Genomic DNA, 20,718 nt, shown 5'->3' on the forward strand with positions numbered 1-20,718 from the left:
TTGTCTAAAGACTAAGCCTGAAATTAAAAATAAAAAAATTAACACTGTTGTAAGACAGACTTTTGGGTCCTGAGGCCGGACTAGTTGAGAACCACTGCATTAAAGCGTACACTGACATTGCAGATGAGAAGAGTTTTTGCCTGTCTCTCTCAGATTTGCACATGTGCTTGTTTGGCCAACTTGAACCATGTGTATCAACAGTGTCTTATTCTTAAAATGCCAACAGGAGAAAAATACACCTTGATAATGTTTATAATCAGGATTGTGAATCATTCAGCAGCAGCTGTATGTCGGTAACTCAAGTCCTTTGCTATTCTCAACCATCAAATCACTCTGGGGAAGAATATTTGAATATTTGAAAAGGACAAAATTTGTGAAATTTCCAAACTCAGTGACAAAAATCACAACAGAAATTTTGCTCTGATGTATGTACAAGAAAAATGCAACAGAATGTAAATTAAATTATGCAGAATGTTTAAACTCCCTGTGGTCATTTCTATTTGCTTTATTAAGCTTAGCGCAAAAGTAAATAAAATAGTGTTTGGTAGATTATTTCTTTGTCGTCACAATGTTTCTTGGTGATAAATCTTATACTGTTGAGAAGCCTGTTCACTTCACTTTTAAATGGAGCCACATTTGTAAGGATCATGCATTTGTGGGATGAGCAGCAGAGCTGAGTATGTGAGTTGGTCCATGAAAAATTTGCAAAATCTTCTCTGCTAATGCCAAACATTTTATTCTGCCATTGACTGTTGTTTGGTGGATTGGATGATCGAACGCTGAAGAAACAAGACATATTGGCAATTTAACAATTAATCAAGGAGCCTCAGTAGCGTGTGGTAGAACCAGACACAGCCACAACAGCCTGGTACCTCCTCATGCTGGTCACCAGCCTGGTCACGCACTGCTGTGGGATGGCAACCCATTCTTCAACCAGAATTTGTCACTCTGGCACGAACAGCACGCCCAAGCTGATCCCACAAGTCTTCATTGGGGTTGAGGTCAGGACTGCTGGCAGGCCATTCCATCCTCTCCACTCCCAAATTCTGGAGGTAGTCTCTGGTGAACCCCACTCTGTGGGGGCGAGCGTTGTCATCTTAGAGGATAGAGTTCGGTCCCAGACTGTGGAGATATGGGATTGCCACTGGTTGCAGAATCTCATCTCCATATCTCTCTGCAGTTGAGATTGCCTCTGATGATTGCCTCGTTTTTCCAGTAAGGGGGATGCTTCCCCACACCATGGCGCTGACTCCACCAAAAGATGTTACTCTATTGACTGCTTTCAGTCTGTTCAGCGTTGTCTGGGCATATTGTCTGACTGTAAATCTGTAGAAGATGAGCTGACAGGTTGAGGAAATGGTCTTCTTGGCATCACGGCCTGTCTCTGACATCCCCCAATATATAGAACTTAACCTTCAGTTTGGAGATGGTACGAGGGCTCACTCCAAATAATGCTGTAACTTGGTTTTGTAGAATACCAGCTTGAAGTTGCCCTATCACATGAGCCCTATCCAGATCAGTCAAATGCAGCATGCTGATTCTTGGAGCAGACACCAACTGACCACTGTAGCGGGACCATACTCACATAGGGGTACCAGAGGCTCAAAACAAGAGCCTGGTGGAATTTTGAATCCACCATCCTCTCAGTAGCATGTAGCTAAAAAAGTTCATTTCCAATCTTTGTGTGTACTGTTTTAACCAATGTAAAATGTGTTTTTAAATAAATGCAAATTAAATTTAGCAAACATAGAAACCCTTTTTGTGAAACTTCCTTATTCTTTATTTTATATCTTATTACTAAATAACTTCTTAAAATAATTTCACATCTGGCAATAACCTGTCCTAGTGGTTAGGTTGCACCCCATATACAGAAGTTGTGGGCAGCCTGGGCATCCGCCCTTTCCCATATTATTCCCCTCTCTCTTCCTGATTTCCTACTCTATCCACTGTCCATCAAATAAGGGCACAAAATACCAAAAATAGTCAACATAATCATAACTGGTTATGGCAAATGTAGATTTAAAAGTCAGCTTCTGAAATAACAACTTGCTACTTTATAACAGCCACCAGGGGGTGCTGTTGGATTAAAAGAAACTTTAGATTTCAACGTGTGCCTCCAAGTTATATAAACCCAAATTCCCCAAAAGTTGGGACATTGTGTAACATGAGTAAAACAGAAGTGAGTGATTTGCAAATCCTCTCAACGTATATTCAACTGAATACAGCACAAAAGCAAGATCGTGTTCAAACTTGTTTTTTTTTAAAATTCCTTTTAAAATTCTGAATAAGCTCCATGGAACATGTTCCAAAAAAGTTGGAACAATGCAAAAAAAAAAAATGGAAAAAGACACTTGATAGCAGGTGACAGTACTATGATTGGGTTTAAAAAGAGAACTCCTTAAGATTTGATCATTCACAATCAAAAATGGTGCAAGGCTCTGCGTAGCGTGAGGGACTGGGTGGGCAAGTAGTTAAACAGCTTATGGATAATGTTGATCAGAGTGCAATTGCAAGACATTTAAGAGCTTTCACCATCAGAAACCTGCATGAAAGGGGTAAGGCTGAAAACCATCATTGACCAATCAGCATATCTTTAACAGTGGCGTCATTCTTTGATGGATTTTATGTGGACTCTGGAACACCTCAGAAAAACCTGTTAGTTTACACAGTTTGATGCTGCATCAACAAATCCAAAATACTACCATGCAAAGCAAAAGTGTTACATCAAAAACACAGAGACATGCCAAACAACTTCTGTGGGTCAGAGCTCATCTGAGATGGACTTACCTAAAAGTGGACAGTGGTCTGATAAGTCTACATTTCAAATTGTGTTTTGAAATAATATCTGTTCTCTGGGCTAAAGATAAGGACCGTCCAGACTGTTATCAAGGCAAAGTCCAAAAGCCAGCATCATTGACGGTATGGGGGTGTATTAGTGCCCATAGAATGGGTAACTTACACATCTATGAAGACAGCCTTTATACTAGGAAGTGCATGCAGGTTTTGGAGCAACATGTGCCTCCATCCAGACATCTGTTATAAGTGACTTCCCTGCAAGCCACATTGTGAACAAGTTACAGCAGCATGGCTTCACAGGAAAGAGCGCGAGTACTAGACCTTCCGATCAACCTCTCCTCCGTTTATCCAAACCTAGTCATGGTCATTTTCCACATCTTCCTTGGGGATTCCAAGGCATTTCCAGACCAGATGAGATATACAGTCACTAGAAAAAGTATGTGAACCCTTTGAGATTTCTTGGATTTCTGCATAAATTGGTCATCAAATGTGTTCCGATCTTCAGCTAATTCAAAACAATAGACAAACACAGTCTGCTTAAACTAATACTGCACAAAAAATGATATGTTTTCATGTTTTTATTGAACAAAACATGTAAACATTCACAGTGCAGGGTGGAAAAAGTATGTGAACCCCTAGGCTAATGACTGGTTGATCCTCTGTTGGCAGCAATAACCTCAACAAAACGTTTCCTGTAGTTGCAGATCAGACCTGCACAAAGGTCAGGAGGAATTTTGGACCATTCCTCTTTACAAAACTCTTTCAGTTCAGCAATATTATTCGGATGTCTGGTGTGCATCGCTGTCTTGAGGTCATGCCACAGCATCTCAATTGAGTTGAGGTCAGGACTCTGACTGGACCACTCCAGAAGGCGTATTTTGTTCTGCTGAAGCCATTCTATTGTTGATTTACTTCTATGCTTTGGGTCGTTATCCTGTTGCATCACCCATCCTCTGTTGAGCTTCAGTTGGCAGACAGATGGTCTTAAGTTTTCCTGTAAAATGTAATGATAAAATTGGGAATTAATTTTTCTGTCCAGGCCCTGAGGCAGCAAAGCAGCCCCAAACCATGATGGCCCCTCCACCATATTTCACAGTTGGGATGAGGTTTTGATGTTGGTGTGCTGTGGCTTTTTTTCTCCACACATAGCGTTGTGTGTTCCTTCCAAACAACTCAATTTTGGTTTCATCTATGGACAGAATATTTTGCCAGTAGTGCTGTGGAACATCCAGGTGCTCTTTTGTAAACTTCAGACGTGCAGCAATGTTTTTTTCGGACAGCAGTGGCTTCCTCCACGGTGTCCTCCCATGAACTCCATTCTTATTTAATGTTTTACTTATTGTAGATTTGTCAACACAAATGTTGGCATGTGCCAGAGATTTCTGTAAATCTTTAGCTGACACTCTAGGATTCTTCCTCACCTCACTGAGCATTCTGCGCTGTGTTCTTGCAGTCATCTTTACAGGACGACCACGCCTAGGGAGAGTAGCAACAGTGCCGAACCTTCTTCATTTGTAGACAGTCTGTCTTACCGTGGACACATGAACATCAAGACTTTTAGAGATTGTGCCAGGCATGGTTAACATCAGGCAATGCTTCTTGAGAACAGCAAATTCAACACTGGTGTGTGTTTTTTATAGGGCAGGGCAGCTTTAACCAACACATCCAATCTCATCACATTGATTGGACTCCAGGCTCCAATTAGCTCTTGGAGAAGTCATTAGCCTAGGGGTTCACATACTTTTTCCACCCTACACTGTGAATGTTTACATGTTTTGTTCAATAAAAACATAAAAACATATCATTTTTTGTGCAGTATTAGTTTAAGCAGACTGTGTTTGTCTGTTGTTGTGAATTAGCTGAAGATCAGAACACATTTGATGACCAGTTTATGCAGAAATCCAAGAAATCTCAAAGGGTTCACATACTTTTTCTAGCGACTGTATAATCCCTCCACCTAGTCTTGGGCCTACCTGGGGTGTCCTTCCAGTTGTCCACGCCTGGACACCTCCACTGGTAGTCAATAGTTTACAGATTGAGCTCCCTCCGGATGTCAGCGCACCTCACCTTGTCTCTAAGGCTGAGCCCAGATACCCGCCTGAGGACTCTCAGTTTGACTACTTGAACCTTTGATCTTATTCTTTCAGTCGTTACACAAAGCTCATGACCATAGGTGAGGTTTGGAACATAGCAGGTAAATTGCTCCCTCTTCACCATGCAGGTACAGTACAGTGCCTGCAATACTGCACCAATCCACCTGTCGGTCTCGCGGTCCACGCTACCCTCACTCATGTAAAAGACCCTGATAACTGAACTCCTTCACATGGGCCACCCTCCCCAACTGGAGAGAGCTATCCACTGTTTTCCAGCAGAGAACAATGGCCTTGGACTTGGAGGTGCTGGCCCTCATCCCGACTGCTTCGCACTCAGCTACTTAACCGCCCTGGAGCTCCTGGCTGAAGAAGCCACCAGAATAACATCACCTGTGAAAACCAGGGTACTAGACCTGTCTCCTGTTTAGAATGCATGTTGCATTGTGAAGCTCAAGCCCTAACCTGACATGCTAGATGGATGTGTTTCACACATCCATCTGGTAAGCTTCTCATAGACAACGTTTGGGAAAGGGCAGAGCCTTTGAAAAAAAAAACTCGGAGGGTGATTGGATGAATGTTTTGTCACATCTTTACAGGCCAATCAGAGCAACAAAACACTCCAATAGACAACTGCATAACACCAACCATGGCGAATGTAGACCTGTCAGTACAGGAAAAGAAAACAACTCACTGCTGTTCCTTTTTTCTTCTTTTAATGAAGAAATGTCATCAAGTTCTGATAAAACTGGCGCTTTAGCAGCATCCATGCTAATCTCTTCCACCATAATTGCACCTGCCTCTTCTTGCTGCTTGCATATGTCACAACTCTGCCACGCCTGAAAGTACTGCCCCTGGTCACTGATTGGTCATGTCACTTTCTAATCGGGCCCAAACTGTTCAGACGGGAGCTTTGCAAGATGGATTCGCCAGTGAGAAACACAGACACGTGCTTTGCAAGGTTAACTTTTCCCTATTTTTTTGGCCCAATTTGGCACTTTTTAATCCATTTGCACCCCTTTTTGCTCTTTTTTACCTCTAATAGTCATTTTTCAACTTTAAATACCTTTTTTGCCACTTAAACCCATTTTTGTGACTTTCAGAATTCAACTGCACCACCATGTTTCCTCATTTTTTGCTACTTTTGCCACATTTTGATTCTGTTTTAAGAAAAGAGATTTTCATTTTTTTAAGAATGTTATGTACTAAAGCAAAAATAAAGTATTTGCTGCTTTGACAAGAGTGGTTATTCAGGTTGAAAAATATGGGTGTCACAGCTTTACTTTACAATGTACCATCATATTGCTGACTCTCATGGCCCCCCATTTGGCTGGGCCCCAGAAAGCTCTCCCCTTTATCCCCCCTTATGGGCAGCCTTTCTTTATCCTCCAAGATGTTCCTGTATTTCTGCATTCATTTTACCCTCTACCTTTACAGGCCTGGACTGGCTGCCGAGAAGCATCCCCACAGCATGATGCTGCCACCACCGTGCTTCACACTGGAGACAGTTTGTGGTGATATGCAGTGTTCAAGCATCTTGTCTGATGGCCAAAAAGCTCCATTTTGGCCTCAACAGATCAAAGAAATTTCTTCCACTCGACCATGGAGTCTCCCATATGCCTTTTGGGGAACTCTAGTCGACGCGTGCCATATTCCTTCAGGCGTATCCATCTGCTTTGCAAGGTTACTCAAGCCCTGCAGTCGTGCAACTTGATGTACATCAAACAAGAGTGAAAAAGAATTCCACTTCCAGTACGTAGACGGTTAGTGCGTTCAGCCCCCAGATGCTTAGTGTTGTTGGAGAAGTAGCAGTGGTAAACAAAAATGATACAAATTGCAGGCATCATATTGATAAAGAGTGTTGATTTCAATTTAAAAAGTTGATCGGTTTGATCATCTAATGTCTCGTCTTCAGGCTGTATTTAATTGATTATAGCAGGGGTGCCCAACTCAATCACGGCAGGGGCTGGATTCAGGATTCAGGTCTAACCTGAGGGCCGAACAGAGTCAACATTTAACCTTAAACTGTCAATCTCATTTTCACCAGTATTAAAATGTGAAAAAAACAACACTGATGATAAATCCTTTGAAAATTCGAAAAAAAAGTTAAAATAAGTTAAAAGGCCCAAATCTGAGCCCCTAAAAATCCCAATTTATTAGTTCAAAAGATCAGAACATGATATTAAAAATAGAAAAATAATGTTTTTAAAGAGCAAATATACAAGGAGAAAGTTGAAATCACAAGTTTGTGAGGTGAAAATATCAGATCAATTTTGAAATCATGCGTTTAAGAGTCTAAATATGACTAAATATGACTAAAAATTTTAAATTGTGAGTGATAGGTCAAAATATGGGATTAAAAAGACAAAAATTAGGAGTTAGAAATGTCAAAGTATAAGTTAGAATTCAAAATGATGGCTTAAAAAGTTAAAAATATAACTTTAAAAAGAAATTGGGAGTCTGAAAGGTCAAAATATTATATAAAAAGTAAAAATTTGTCATTTAAAATGTCAAAAAAAATGAGAAAAAATTGAAATCATGTGTTTGAAAGTCAAAATATGGGATTAATAAGCAAAGTTTGGAGTTGAAAATGTCAATATATGACTTAAATTTAAAATTGGGCATGTGAAAGATAAAAATGTGATATATTAAGTCCAAATAATGAGTTGAAAAGGTCAAAGCATGAAATGAAGAGTCAAAATCATAAGTCTGTGTCATAATCTTGAGATGCAAAATTGAAAATATGAAATAAAACACAAATTAAATTGTCCCAATATTCTTGATTTTTTATGAAATCTTTTGTACTCTATTTTTTCAGATTTTTATGGCATTACAAGGATCTTTCAAATAATGAAGTTGAAGTTTACATAATTATACAGGAGAAAATCTGCAGACCTCATACTGGTGGGCCAGTTAGAATACAAATATGATATGATCTTGCGGGCCTGATTTGGCCCCCGGGCCTTAAGTTTGACACCCGTGGATTATAGAGTTTGCTTATCACTGTTGTTTTTTTGACATATTGTCCCAACTTTTGTGGAATTTTATGTGTGTATATCCATGTTTACAACTCCTATAAAACAACAGTAGAAAAAAAAACGGCAGGCAAGTATTTAGGGGTTTATATCAGTGTTATGAACATTTATTATTTTGAGCACACTATGAAATCAACAACATAAAAGGCAACAGTGCACCAACAACCCAGAAATACATCTTTCATACAAATCTTATCAAAAAAGGATATGATTCTGATCCAATAAAAACACACTCCTTACATGTTACAAGGATACTCAAGCCAGCTTTAAATTACAACTCAATTATAACAAATGGTGTACACGAGATTATCATACATTCATGCATATACAAAGTTTAAAAAAGAAAAAAACGCTACACTTTGATATAGCTGCGACAGGTGAGTTAGGAAGCCAAGTTTGCTTGGGCACAGTGAGACACAAACTGGACAAACTTCACATTTATCATCATTGTTTTATTTCCTCTAAACAGCCTAGAGGAAGATTAAAAATGTTGACAAATCTAGTTGGCTGTGGAAAAAGCATATTTAATGTTCAGAAATGTCCAGTCTGTGTCTCTGTCTGTGTACAAAAGTAGGTCTCTTGTCAACAATGTTTTAGGTAGTGCAAAGATATAGTTTTGGAAATAACACAATTAGTAATAGCAAAAAGGAGATTTCTAATTATTTCCCCTTCATAGAAAAAATGATACAAACTCAAAATAAGTTAATATAGACTTTTAAAGTTTCCTCTCAACAGGCTGGAAAGATAGGCACACAAACACAGTCATAACACGCACGCACATAGATAAGATGACGAACAATTACCAACAGCCATGATTGCTATTTCTACATCAGTGAAAGTGACCCATGTCGAGCCATTATGCTAATGTGATTATGAACGACAGCTTTATTCGCCAAGGCAGAGGCGGTTCGTCTGTGAAAGAGAGGCTGAGAGACACTTAAGGAGGCAGACAAAAGCCCGTCTGAGGAGAAATCCTTTGATCCGGACGGGGTCTTAGACGTTTTCTCTTGAATGTTTGCTAATAAAAGTTTTCCTCGTCCTCCCCCTCTTCCTCTGCTCTGCCTGTTTCTGGGAAAACCAAATGAGGCCCCTTTCTCTCTGAGCGGGATAAACAACAACCCCCCACCCCTACACCAGGGACGGGAGTTTCCTCCGCTCTGACACACTGACTCTTTTACCTGATGTGAAACTCCACTGAGAGAGCTGAACCCCCATAGCTTTCTGCCTCTCTTTCACCACAAACAACCTCAGCTTCGACACTTTTTTAGTGTAGGTTTGTTTTGCTTGATGAGGTAGTTAGAATGGATTAACATAGATTATGGCTTTAATCCATATTAAAGTAGGGATGTCCTATTAGAGTTACCATACTGTTTTTCAGTTACAGCAAGTCCTCTTTGGTTCAACTGCTGCAACTTTAACAAAAAAAACCAAACACCAAACCATCCCATTCATACACAAACACTTATATGCATATGTACACAATGCAAACACTTGTAGGACTGCACAGCGACAGGGAAGTGTGAAGCAGCTCCACTCTTCATATAAACAACAATGATCAAAAGTGAAACTAAAAGGCTGGTTCCTCTGAGCTGCAGCAAAGTGAAAACACTAGATTCCCTTCATAGAGGAAAGCACAGAACCCTGAAGGGACATGGGATTAAAAATAAGACCAGAAACCGTCCCATGAAGTACACTTGAGGAATCCCCAGCTTTAAGAGATCACACAGGATGTTTAATTCATCCTATGAGACAGAATGGCTGTTCCTGTCTTGAAGTTATTGAGAGAAACTGATGGGTTCTTTGCAGTCACGTGAATTTGCTGGGGGGCAAGAAGACGGGGCATCCATTAAGAATGAATGGGAGCAGAGGACAGTTAGTACTTTACAGTTCTGCAGTGTAAGCTGCAGATATCATGAGAAAATCTTTACCTATACTGAGAACGATCCCTACACTTTACAAAAAAAAGTTATATTTTTTTCCACAGTTTACCCATGGCAGGGAGACCATGGACTTTAATGTGAGCCACTGTAGCTTAAGTGGTCAGTATTTAATCCAGTGGTTAACAACCTGGGGTCTGGTCAAAAATTTACAAGAAACCAAACTAAAAAATTGGTTGGTTTTTGACTTTATAACCTCAAAACTCCAGTGTTGGTTCACGCACATTTACAACTTTTTTTCTCATAAATCAACGACTTTTTAAACTTGAGAATTTTGAGTTGGTGTCTTGAAAATAAACAGTTCTAATACGCTGTCCTAGTTAGTTTGTACACACATCTTTTTTCAAGAGCAAGTGTCTGTGGGCCCTTTATATTGGGATTTTGTCAATGAAAACAATTAGAAGTGTACTTTTCCCATTGGGTCCTTGGGTTGTTTAGCTTTTCTTACCTTCAAGGAGGGGTCCCTTAGGGGGAAAAAGTTAGGAGCCACTGGTTTAATCTACATTTAGAAAGCTGAACTGATATCAAATTGAAAGTGGTTAGAGAGCCAAGCAACCAGCTAAACTGAGCTGAGCCAAATGATTTGGATCTATAAAAAGAGACGGATTCCCCATAACAAAGCTTGAGAAAACACTGGTAAGTTCAGAGCTTGTGGATGATCCCAGCGTCACACAATATCCACTACTTTCAGGACACAAAAGCAGCGTAAGGATTTGCATACTCAAAACATGGCCTTTTTGGTTAGCATCTTTCTATGCATAAATCCCCACTTGCCCCCCAGCAGGAGTTCTCCTCTACAGCATGGCATCGTCTGCAAAGAACCTATACGCACACACATTTTATGTGTTGTGAGCAGCAGTAACTATCTTGAGAATTTGTAATGCCCTTCTTGAGCACAGAAAACTCACAGAGAGTTTCTAGTGTTATTTTTTCTTCTACCCATGTCCCCTTAGGTGCCTTGTAGAAAAACAAACAAAAAAACCCAAAGAGTTGAAAATGCTACATTATTACAAGCATAAAGCTGGCAAACACAGTTATATAAGGTATGTTCATGTCTGTTGCCAAAAAAACATCTAGATTTTTTACAACCCCATTATGCAATAATACAAAGCAAAAAAAAAAGGAATTAAGTTGGTATATATTTTGCTATGTTTTGATGGTGGTAATAATTACGGTCATTATTTTTGAGTGGCAACGGTGGAGCGTAAAAGAGCCATAATGACTTACAGTCTAACGCATTATTTAGGGGCAACGGCACAGGTTTCCACAAACACCTCATCTTACCTCGTTTAATGCACTGCTGGTCTATGTTTTTAATTTTTATTCTTTTCATTTTTCGATGATCTAGCATCTTGAATAATAAATAAATAGTCACATATGAAACATCATTATTATTACTAAGAATTTAAGTCACTATCAAACAGGCATAACCTCATCGCTCATCCTCCACCGTTGACGTTTATCCTGGTGTTAATCACAGTCGCACTGCCAAACTGAGCCCTGGGTGAGTTTTCGACCCCCAGCTCTACTCATGCTTTTAGAGCCTTTGGGTGAGACTAAAGGCTGAGTGAAAAGTGAGGCCAGGAATAGTATCTCTTCTAATCAAAAGCCTCTTGTGACTTTTAGCAAGAGGGGGAGAAAGGTCAAGGACTGAGGTCAAATACTATCCTAGGCCCGTTCAGGAGAAAATTAACCTCTCAAACTGGAGCCTGTTTCCTGTTATAAGAGTGCATTCAGAATAATTTCACAGTATAAAGCTGAAGAAAACGTATAAAGTATTTATAGAATATATATTTCGCTTTAATAAAAACCGTTTCTGAATTTTGAGCATGATTTACTAGGACTATGGTAGCTTCCTTGCGCTGAGAACAAAGGTATATGACGTCGGAAGATATTTTTAAGCCCATGCTGCATGAGCTTGTTGACAGTCAGTTAGAAAATGCTACATATATACATTTGATATGAGACATATCTATTTGAGGTGTAGACAGGATGTTGATCACTAAGTGATCATCTGCTGGTTTTAGTTGAACTTCTCTACTGCCGAGAGGGTTCCTTATGATGCAGCAGCCTCCTCTTCTTCACCTTGAAGAAATCTACAGAAGGATAAAAGACAAAAGTATTAAAATTAAACCATACAGTCTACATAGCTTTCTACTAGATAACATTAGTAAATGAGTAACTAACAAGTAGTTAACATTTATAAATGAGTAACTAACTAGTAGTTAACATTATAAATGAGTAACTAACCAGTATTTAACATTAACAAATGAGTAACTAACTAGTACTTAACATTTATAAATGAGTAACTAACTAGTACTTAACATTCACAAATGAGTAACTAACTAGTACTTAACATTAATAAATGAGTAACTAACTAGTAGTTAGAATAAATAAATGAGTAACTAACTAGTACTTAACATTTATAAATGAGTAACTAACTAGTACTTAACATTCACAAATGAGTAACTAACTAGTACTTAACATTTATAAATGAGTAACTAACTAGTACTTAACATTCACAAATGAGTAACTAACCAGTACTTAACATTCACAAATGAGTAACTAACTAGTACTTAACATTTATAAATGAGTAACTAACTAGTACTTAACATTCACAAATGAGTAACTAACTAGTACTTAACATTAATAAATGAGTAACTAACTAGTAGTTAGAATAAATAAATGAGTAACTAACTAGTACTTAACATTCACAAATGAGTAACTAACTAGTACTTAACATTAATAAATGAGTAACTAACTAGTAGTTAGAATAAATAAATGAGTAACTAACTAGTACTTAACATTAATAAATGAGTAACTAACCAGTACTTAACATTAACAAATGAGTAACTAACTAGTACTTAACATTAATAAATGAGTAACTAACTAGTACTTAACATTAATAAATGAGTAACTAACTAGTAGTTAACATTTATAAATGAGTAACTGACCAGTACTTAACATTCACAAATGAGTAACTTACTAGTACTTAACATTAATAAATGAGTAACTAACTAGTACTTAACATTAATAAATGAGTAACTAACTAGTAGTTAACATTTATAAATGAGTAACTGACCAGTACTTAACATTAACAAATGAGTAACTTACTAGTACTTAACATTAATAAATGAGTAACAAACTAGTACTTAACATTAATAAATGAGTAACTAACCAGTACTTAACATTAACAAATGAGTAACTAACTAGTACTTAACATTAATAAATGAGTAACTAGTGGTTAACATTAATAAATGAGAAACCAGTACTAAACATTAATAAATGAGTAACTAGTAGTTAACATTAATAAATGAGGAACCAGTACTCAACATTAATAAATGAGTAACTAACTAGTAAACATTAATAAATGAGTAACTAGCCAGTAGTTAACATTAAGAAATGGGTAACTAACCACTAGTTTTCCATTATATACAAGGTACCAATGACTAATTCACATAGATAAATGAGTTACTTCAAGTTAAATATAAATAAATAATCAACTTACATCTATTTAACAATAATGAATGGGTAAATAACTACTAGTTTCCATTAGATTTAAGGTACCAGTGACTCGTTCACATAGATAAATGGGATACTTCCAGTTAAATATATCAACAAATAACTACTAGTAAACATTTATACATGAGTCACTACATACTAGTTACTATTATATAGTAGTTACTAACTATTAGTTAACATAAATAAATGAGTGACCTTCAGTTAACGATAAATAAATAATTTACTTACTAGTAGTTAACATTCAAACATGAGTTACTAATTTCTAGTTACTAATACATATTAGTAACCACTACTAATTAATATATAAAATGAGTTACTACTAGTTAACAATATATAAATAATCTACTAACAACTAGTTAACAATAATGAATTGGTAATTTATTACTAGTTGATATTAATACATGAGCCACTAACAACTAGTTACCATTATCTCTGTTACCAGCAACTAGTTTACATGAATAAATGAGTCACTATTAGTTAACTATAATTTACTACCATTTATTAGTAATGAAATTAGTAATGAATATTAATATTAATGTAATTAAGGATTACTAGTTATTTAGTAGTTAGTTATTTTGTTACCTTTAAATTATGCAAAATTTGTGAATTTTATCTTTTTGTTTAATCCATGGTTAGGTAATGCTTAACTAGTAGTTAGTTTGTTAATGTTAACTGGTAGTAATTACCTAAAGGTTAACGGTTCATTACAACATGGTCATACATTTGTTATGTACTTAAAATGCAAAATTTGTGAACCTCATCTGTCAAGTTGTTGTCAACTTATGATTAACTTGTAGTTAGTTACTCATTAATTACCTATTTACTATCTAAATTTTACTGTGTGTACCTTCTTTTAAAGTGTTACGAAATTCACTAGTTTTCTAATTTCATCCTGTTTTTGTAGGCTTAATAAAAAAAATGAGTAAACTTTTCATTGTAGTTTACTGTGCTTTAATTTGTGCAATGCTAAGCTAACTGCTAACTTGCAATACCTTTCTTCACAGGCCTCATAAAGACATACAAAAGCAGAAAATCTTTCACAACAATTAGGTTCAGTGTTTTGATGCTTTTATTTATGTGGTGTTGAGCTAACGACTAACACCTTATTTTTGTATATATCATAATTTTATACAATTCTCTCTAGGAAACAAACAAGCCGACAATGTGGAACTATTCCTTTAAATCTTGCATGTACTAACCTGTGATGGATGACTGTCTGCGTTTGCCTTGCAATTTGATTCGGTAGTACCCTCGGGTGGTCACCTCCAGGTACTCATCTCCAGACCCTGAGGAGCTGCTGGACCCTGGCGATCCCTCACGTGACGACCACGGTGATCGTCTTTTCCCCAGAGGATGTGGCGCAGGTTTAACCGTGCAGCTGCGATAAAACGCCGGAACATCCTGGCACCTCAGCTCTTCCCATTCCACACTGGAGCCCCTGCCTGGCTTTTCAGTCTGGAAGTCGAAGTTCCAGCGCTTGTTGGCGACCTCCACGCTCATGCAGAGCAGCCTCTGGAAGTCCCTCTGCAGCTGCTGGTGGTCCACAGGTCCAAAGAGGTTCCTACGCACAGGCCCGACTTTCAACTTCAAGGCCTCAATGCCCCCCAGGCGTGAAAGCTCTGCATTACTCTCTGTAAGTTGTCCTGTCGTTGATGTTGATGGAGAAGCCATCTCTACATCCCTGTTGGAGAACAAGCACAATGTGAGAATGGTGGAGGTGAGTCGGCTCTGCTGGGCCTGCAAAGTTTCAATGAGGTGTGATGTGGATTTTACAGGTGTGGATTACAGGCGAACATACAAGCTATTAAGTGCCCAACCCCCTTTACATTTACCAGCAGAATCTGCCCTGCTGAGGCCTTTATGTTTTATGTGATCGGAGACATATGTGCCCTCACCAGCTGAGTAATTACTGCAGCAACAGGTAACTGAACCAGCACCAAATAAATCTCCTGCAAACTTCACACACATCATGTCAAAGTGAACATGACTCTCCACCTGCTCTGGTGTCTGCATGTCAAAGGTTAAGGTCAAAAGGTCACATAGAGAGAAGGACTGCTTACCACCCACTCCAGCTGCAATGTGCCAAATTTAATTAGAGCAGTACTGTTGAATTCTGGGGCTGATAAACGAACCTGCGCTCTCAGCTTTATCTAATCACAAACTGCACCGTGTCTGGGGTTAAATTTAGCATGTCACAGGATAATAACCGCACCCTTTGCTGACTGTAAGCCTCTGTTTGACTCCTACTAAAACTGACTGCTCTGTGCTTTATCAGCTGTGTGAAGGCTGTAAAAGATGGTGATAGGCGTTGGGATGGGCTGGAACCACAGCTGAGTGATAAATGTCTGTACTACTGATGCTAATACTACACTGTACAGAGTCTAGACCAGCCTTCACTTTACTGCAGCCCAACATTCAAGTCTCATTTTAAGATAACATAAAAAACCTACTTTTCTTATTTTCATACACTTTATTAATCAAAATGAGAATAATATAAACATGATCAGTCTTTTAGAGAGCAGTTTATTTCAAATTTGTAATATGAGTCAAAATAATCACAATTAGATTATTTTCCCGAATCATTCAGCCCTAGACAACCACCACTTAATTTTATAATAGGCCTAATTTAACCATAAGACTGAAAACATGTAGCATAAATGTGCAGGGTGAGTTAGAAGTAAGGCTGAGCGATTTGCAAAAATAATCTAATTGCAGTTTTTTTTGTTTTTAACAAAAACTGCAGTTGCATTTAATATGCAATTTTGCTTGGGTTAATCTTATGTATTTTTTGACAAATTCAAGCAATAAACAATTCCATAAATAAGCCAATGTTTTGAAAACAATCAAAATTTTTCAAAGCAATTAATCCATAGTAGCAGGAATCTGAATATAGGGGTGCAACAAGCTTTAAGCTATAAAGGAGGCGGCTGGGGTGGAGGAGGTGAGGCTGGCTACCAGCTGATCACAGCCGGGGTTTGACTTTTGTGCAGTAACTCTAGGCCTTATCAGTTTTTACGGAGCCCCAGACATGACATGGTGAAAAAAAATAATAATTGGATTGTGGCCACAATAAAGCTATAACGTGCGCACGAAATACTAATTCATGGCCACAAAATACTAATTCGTGGCCACAAAATACCAGTTTGTGGCCACAAAATAAGTACAACGTGAGCAGGAAATACTAATTTGTGGCCACAAAGTAAGTATAATGTGCGCACGAAATACTAATTAATTAACCTGACACGCCAGATGGATTTGTTTGAGACATCCATCTGGGAAAGCTTCAATAAGAAACGTTTGAGAAAAGGCAGAGGCTTTGAAAAAACTCAAAGTTTGACCGGATGAATGTTTTGTCTTTCACATCTCTACAGGCCAATCAGAGCAACAAAACACGTGCCGTGGCTGCTATCGAGCTGCACGTGTGCAGCTACCGAGGAATAACACGAAACATGGCAACTGTAGACATGTAAGTACTCTACGTTTGTCCTTTTAGAAAACAACTCACTGCTGTTCTTTGTTCTTCTTTTAATGAAGTTCTGAAAAATCTGATGCTTTAGCAACATCCACATTAATCTCTTCCTCCATAACTGCACCAGCTCTTGCTGCAGCTTGTTTACGTCATGACTCTGCTGCGCCTGAAAGTACTGCCCCTCGTCGCTGATTGGTCCTGGCACTTTCTAACCGGGCCAAAACGGTTCCGATGGGAGCTTGCTCTACCTTTGACCTTAGAGAAGGTGCGCTCGATTTGCTTACCCAGCTGTCCAGGAATGATAGTAATATTATTAATTAGTAACCTTACAAAGCAGATGGATACACCCTTTTCCTTGTTTTCGACTGGCAAATCCATCTTGCTGCAAAGAATCAATTTATTAAACTAGTATTTTGAGTCATTTTAAGTTAAAAAAAAAAAAAAAAAAAACATTGCAACTTCTGCGATTTGTAAATTGGCCATATTGCGATTTAATCTCACTTGCAATTAATTGCCCAGCCCTATTTAGAAGAGACCTGCCTCCATACGCCTAAAGACAGAAGACTTTAGAAACACACAAAAAAAGAAAAAAAATCTGAGGGGGGGGTACGTTGCGCAACTATTTTGACAACTACAAAATAAATGGCTAGGTAGAGCACTTTTACAAGTCAAATAGCCTTTAATTTACGTGTTCGTGTTGCCCACTCGTGTAAACTGTTAACCATCTGTCTGAAACCGCAACAGGCGTAAAAATGATCATTTTATCATTTTCCTAAGTGCGCACTTTGCTCCAAACACTTTCAATAACTTATCTAACCCTCACAACTTCTAATTCCTCGAACCCGGCTCTCCTTAAAAGCTGGATGAGAATCAAAAAAACTTGACAGAACTAGTCAAAACCAAAGTTGCCTTATTTTTTCACCGGGAGAAAGTTGTTTGTGTCGAAAATGAAGTGGGCGCGGTATGCAGATCAGATTTCTACTCCGCTTTCCCCTCTCGCAGGAAAAAAAAAAGCACCAAGGAAACCCTTCATTTCCTAACCCCAAATCTACAAAAAATTACTTCTGCCAAAACTGCAAAAGCACTATCTCTGCAACCAAAATCGTATTTCTTGCACTGGTGAGTAAGTCAACACTAAAAATGTCACTTTTAAGCGCAGAAAAATGACCGCAGAGTGGGAGAAAAAGTTTGTGACGCAGTCAGATTCAGCTTCGCTGCTGCGGATGTGGGTTAATGAGATGCGACACAGAAACAGTCCGCATCTTAAATCACACTCACTGAAAACACACACTATAACCATTAAACGTTATTCTGATTATGACACACTATGACCATCACATTTACTTTTAACTGCTGCTAAAACAGTTGAACAACTAGAAAAATTGAACTGCTCCACAACTGCGTCGTAGTTTTCTCCCTCAGTTGCCTTCATCCAAACATCTAGGACTTTAGACTTAACCATACAGAATAAAGTCTAGATACACGACATGACATGTTAGTGACATCTGCTTCTTACCATCGGCGTCAAATTCTTAAAAACAGTCAAAAGTGTCAGACAGTTTATCCGGTCAGAGAAGAGTGGACGTTTCTCCGGACAGTCCCGAGGATAGAAATAATGTCACGTTGAAAAAGTCTGAGCAGACATCACTCACTGAAGGCTTGTTCTTGACCCCTTATCTACGACTTGTTTGTTAAGGACTTAAGACGGGGGCCGTCCAACCATAGGAGCCAGTCACGTGGTTCCCATCAAAACAGTCATTGTTGGAGCGTAGCCAAAATGTAAACAACCTAATCATAAACTCCTACGACTGTTAACGCATTGCAAACTTCGGCTGCACTGCACGGCTGCAGCGGTGTGCAGGAAAGTGTCCGAAATGCATGGAAAAAACAAAACGTCAAAATAAAGCTCCGAATGCCGTTTTAATCTAAGTTGATAAAAGCGTTATTAACGTTAATAAAAAAGTTTCTTACCCCGTTATCATGTCGTTAAAAATCCCCGTTTCAGCTCATGCGCTCCGGCTCTAACCTGTTGCTTCTGCACTCCGTGGCGCCCTTGTGCCTCACTTCTCCTTCAGAGGCTCTAGAAGTAGGTCAAATATCTTGGCAATGGCGGCCATTTCCCTTCTCCCGCAAATGTGACACACATTCTCGTGTTGTACTTGCATGACGTTTTGTTTTGGCCCCTAGCCCACACCCTCCTGTCACGTTGAACTGCAACGTGACTTCGACTGGCACAAACTGCCCCTTTTGACCTCAGGTCCTGATGATTTTTATCTTATCCCCTTTTGTAAACGTGTATATGTAGTTCTATGAATTATGAAGCACTTAGATGCATATTAATGCCACGTCCACGTGTGGTTATAGAAGAATGAATGGGATAAGATTTGATCTAGTGAGCTTCTTATGCTTCATTGTTAAAAACAAGGGTAGAAAGTATTTGAATTTACTCTAATTACTTTAATTGAGTACCTTTTTTCTTTACTTGTACTTTCTAAATTCATTTTAAAATCAGTCATTTTACTTTTGTATATTTAGGGGGAAGTTTGTTACTTCACTACATTTAAAAAACATCCATTACTGAGTAAATAAAAACTGAAAGTAAAAAGAAGTTTGTCCAAGCTTTGTGCAAACGGCATTAAACAGTCAGTTTATAGTTAAAGTGGGGGTATTATGCCTTTTTTCAAGGCCTTACACCATCTCTCTGATACCCACGTAGTAGCTTTACATGGTTTACAGCTCAAAAAAATCCTCATGTTTCTCACACTGGCGTCTTGAAAAACCCTTATTTTAACCTCTGTCTGAAACGCTTCATTTTCGCTGCTGTCTCTTTAACACCTCCGGCTCCACGGACCTGCTTTCCTCCAATTGCCCGATTTTCTGGAGGCTGGCCAGCGGCAGGACTCAATGTTTTGCGCCCGCTCCCTCCAATGTGGCTAATGTTGTTATGCTAGTAGTTGAAAATTTTGAATGAACCGGTCCGACTGAGTAAAATTCGGCGAATTTTGATATACGTCCGTACGGGTTAGACCAGGATTCTGATCCTGATAGTTTGGAGAGAGGGGGAAGAAAACCAGCAGCAGCAGCGAAGGATAGAGCAGGACATATCTGTTTGGTAAGTGTTTAATTACTGTGTTACTAAATGGCTAAAAGGCCCTGTGGGGGCGGTCTGTTCTACTCCCCGGCAGCACGGACGAACCACAAACCGGTCAGGAGATCCTATTGCGATGACCTCATCAGTTTGCTCCATCGACATCTCGTCTCGGGAAGATCTCTGAGAGATTTTCAACGAACTGTTTTCATCATTTTACATGCTAATTCCAAGATTTCTGCCACATATGTTAATCTTGCGATTTGAAAATTTGCATACGTGGAGTATGGATGCCCAACATTATGACTTTATATTTATGTTTTAAAAACCATAAAAGTATAATACCCCCTCTTAAATGATTCCACTCAACATGCAAAAATAACGCTTTATAGTAAGGGTGGGCCTTTGCCTACACCAGGTTTCCACAAGCTTTTCAGCCCGCGCCCCCAAAATAAAGGTGTCAGAGACCGGGGACCCCCTCTAAACCTGAAGGTGGCTGAACACAGCCATGCACATTCAAGAAAAGTCATGTGGAGACAAGGCCACTCATTAGGGGGAAAAATGGGAGAGCTTCTGGGGCCCAACCAGACTGGGGGCCAGCAAAATCATGGTCCATCGTAAAGTTAGGCTGTGGAATTTTATATTTTACCTGAATAATAACCACTCTTATCAAAGAAAAAAAATATAATTCATTTGTTTAGTAAGTAGCCCTCTTAAAATTTATATATTTTTATTAAAGACAGAATTAAAATATGTTAAAATAGCCAAAAAGGGGTTAATA

The 20,718-nt window shown here is 38.6% G+C and overlaps 1 protein-coding gene across 2 annotated transcripts; it reads right to left on the minus strand.

The window, feature by feature from the left end:
* Positions 1-7,998: 7,998 nt before the first annotated feature.
* cdkn1d (cyclin-dependent kinase inhibitor 1D) lies at positions 7,999-18,957 on the minus strand. Of its 2 annotated transcripts, none has more exons than XM_041780712.1 (3): positions 18,821-18,957; positions 14,580-15,061; positions 7,999-11,954 (listed from the first exon to the last, which is right to left on the minus strand). In XM_041780712.1, the coding sequence occupies exons 1-3, from the start codon at positions 18,829-18,831 to the stop codon at positions 11,896-11,898; spliced, it is 552 nt and encodes a 183-aa protein (XP_041636646.1). In that variant the 5' UTR covers positions 18,832-18,957; the 3' UTR covers positions 7,999-11,895. The 2 variants fall into 2 exon arrangements, with proteins under 2 accessions (XP_041636646.1, XP_041636647.1); XM_041780713.1 differs by lacking the exon at positions 18,821-18,957 and adding an exon at positions 18,366-18,559.
* Between the last annotated feature and the right edge of the window lie 1,761 nt (positions 18,958-20,718).

The sequence above is a fragment of the Cheilinus undulatus genome, linkage group 23 (genome assembly GCF_018320785.1).
Source record: "Cheilinus undulatus linkage group 23, ASM1832078v1, whole genome shotgun sequence".
Taxonomy (NCBI): domain Eukaryota; kingdom Metazoa; phylum Chordata; class Actinopteri; order Labriformes; family Labridae; genus Cheilinus; species Cheilinus undulatus.

Bases quoted from the DNA above. Each gene is read 5' to 3' on its own strand.
- cdkn1d (XM_041780712.1), bottom strand. The intron at 11,955-14,579 runs GTTAGTACATGC...ATCCTTCTGTAG, and splicing joins CAGACAGTCATCCATCACAG to ATTTCTTCAAGGTGAAGAAG.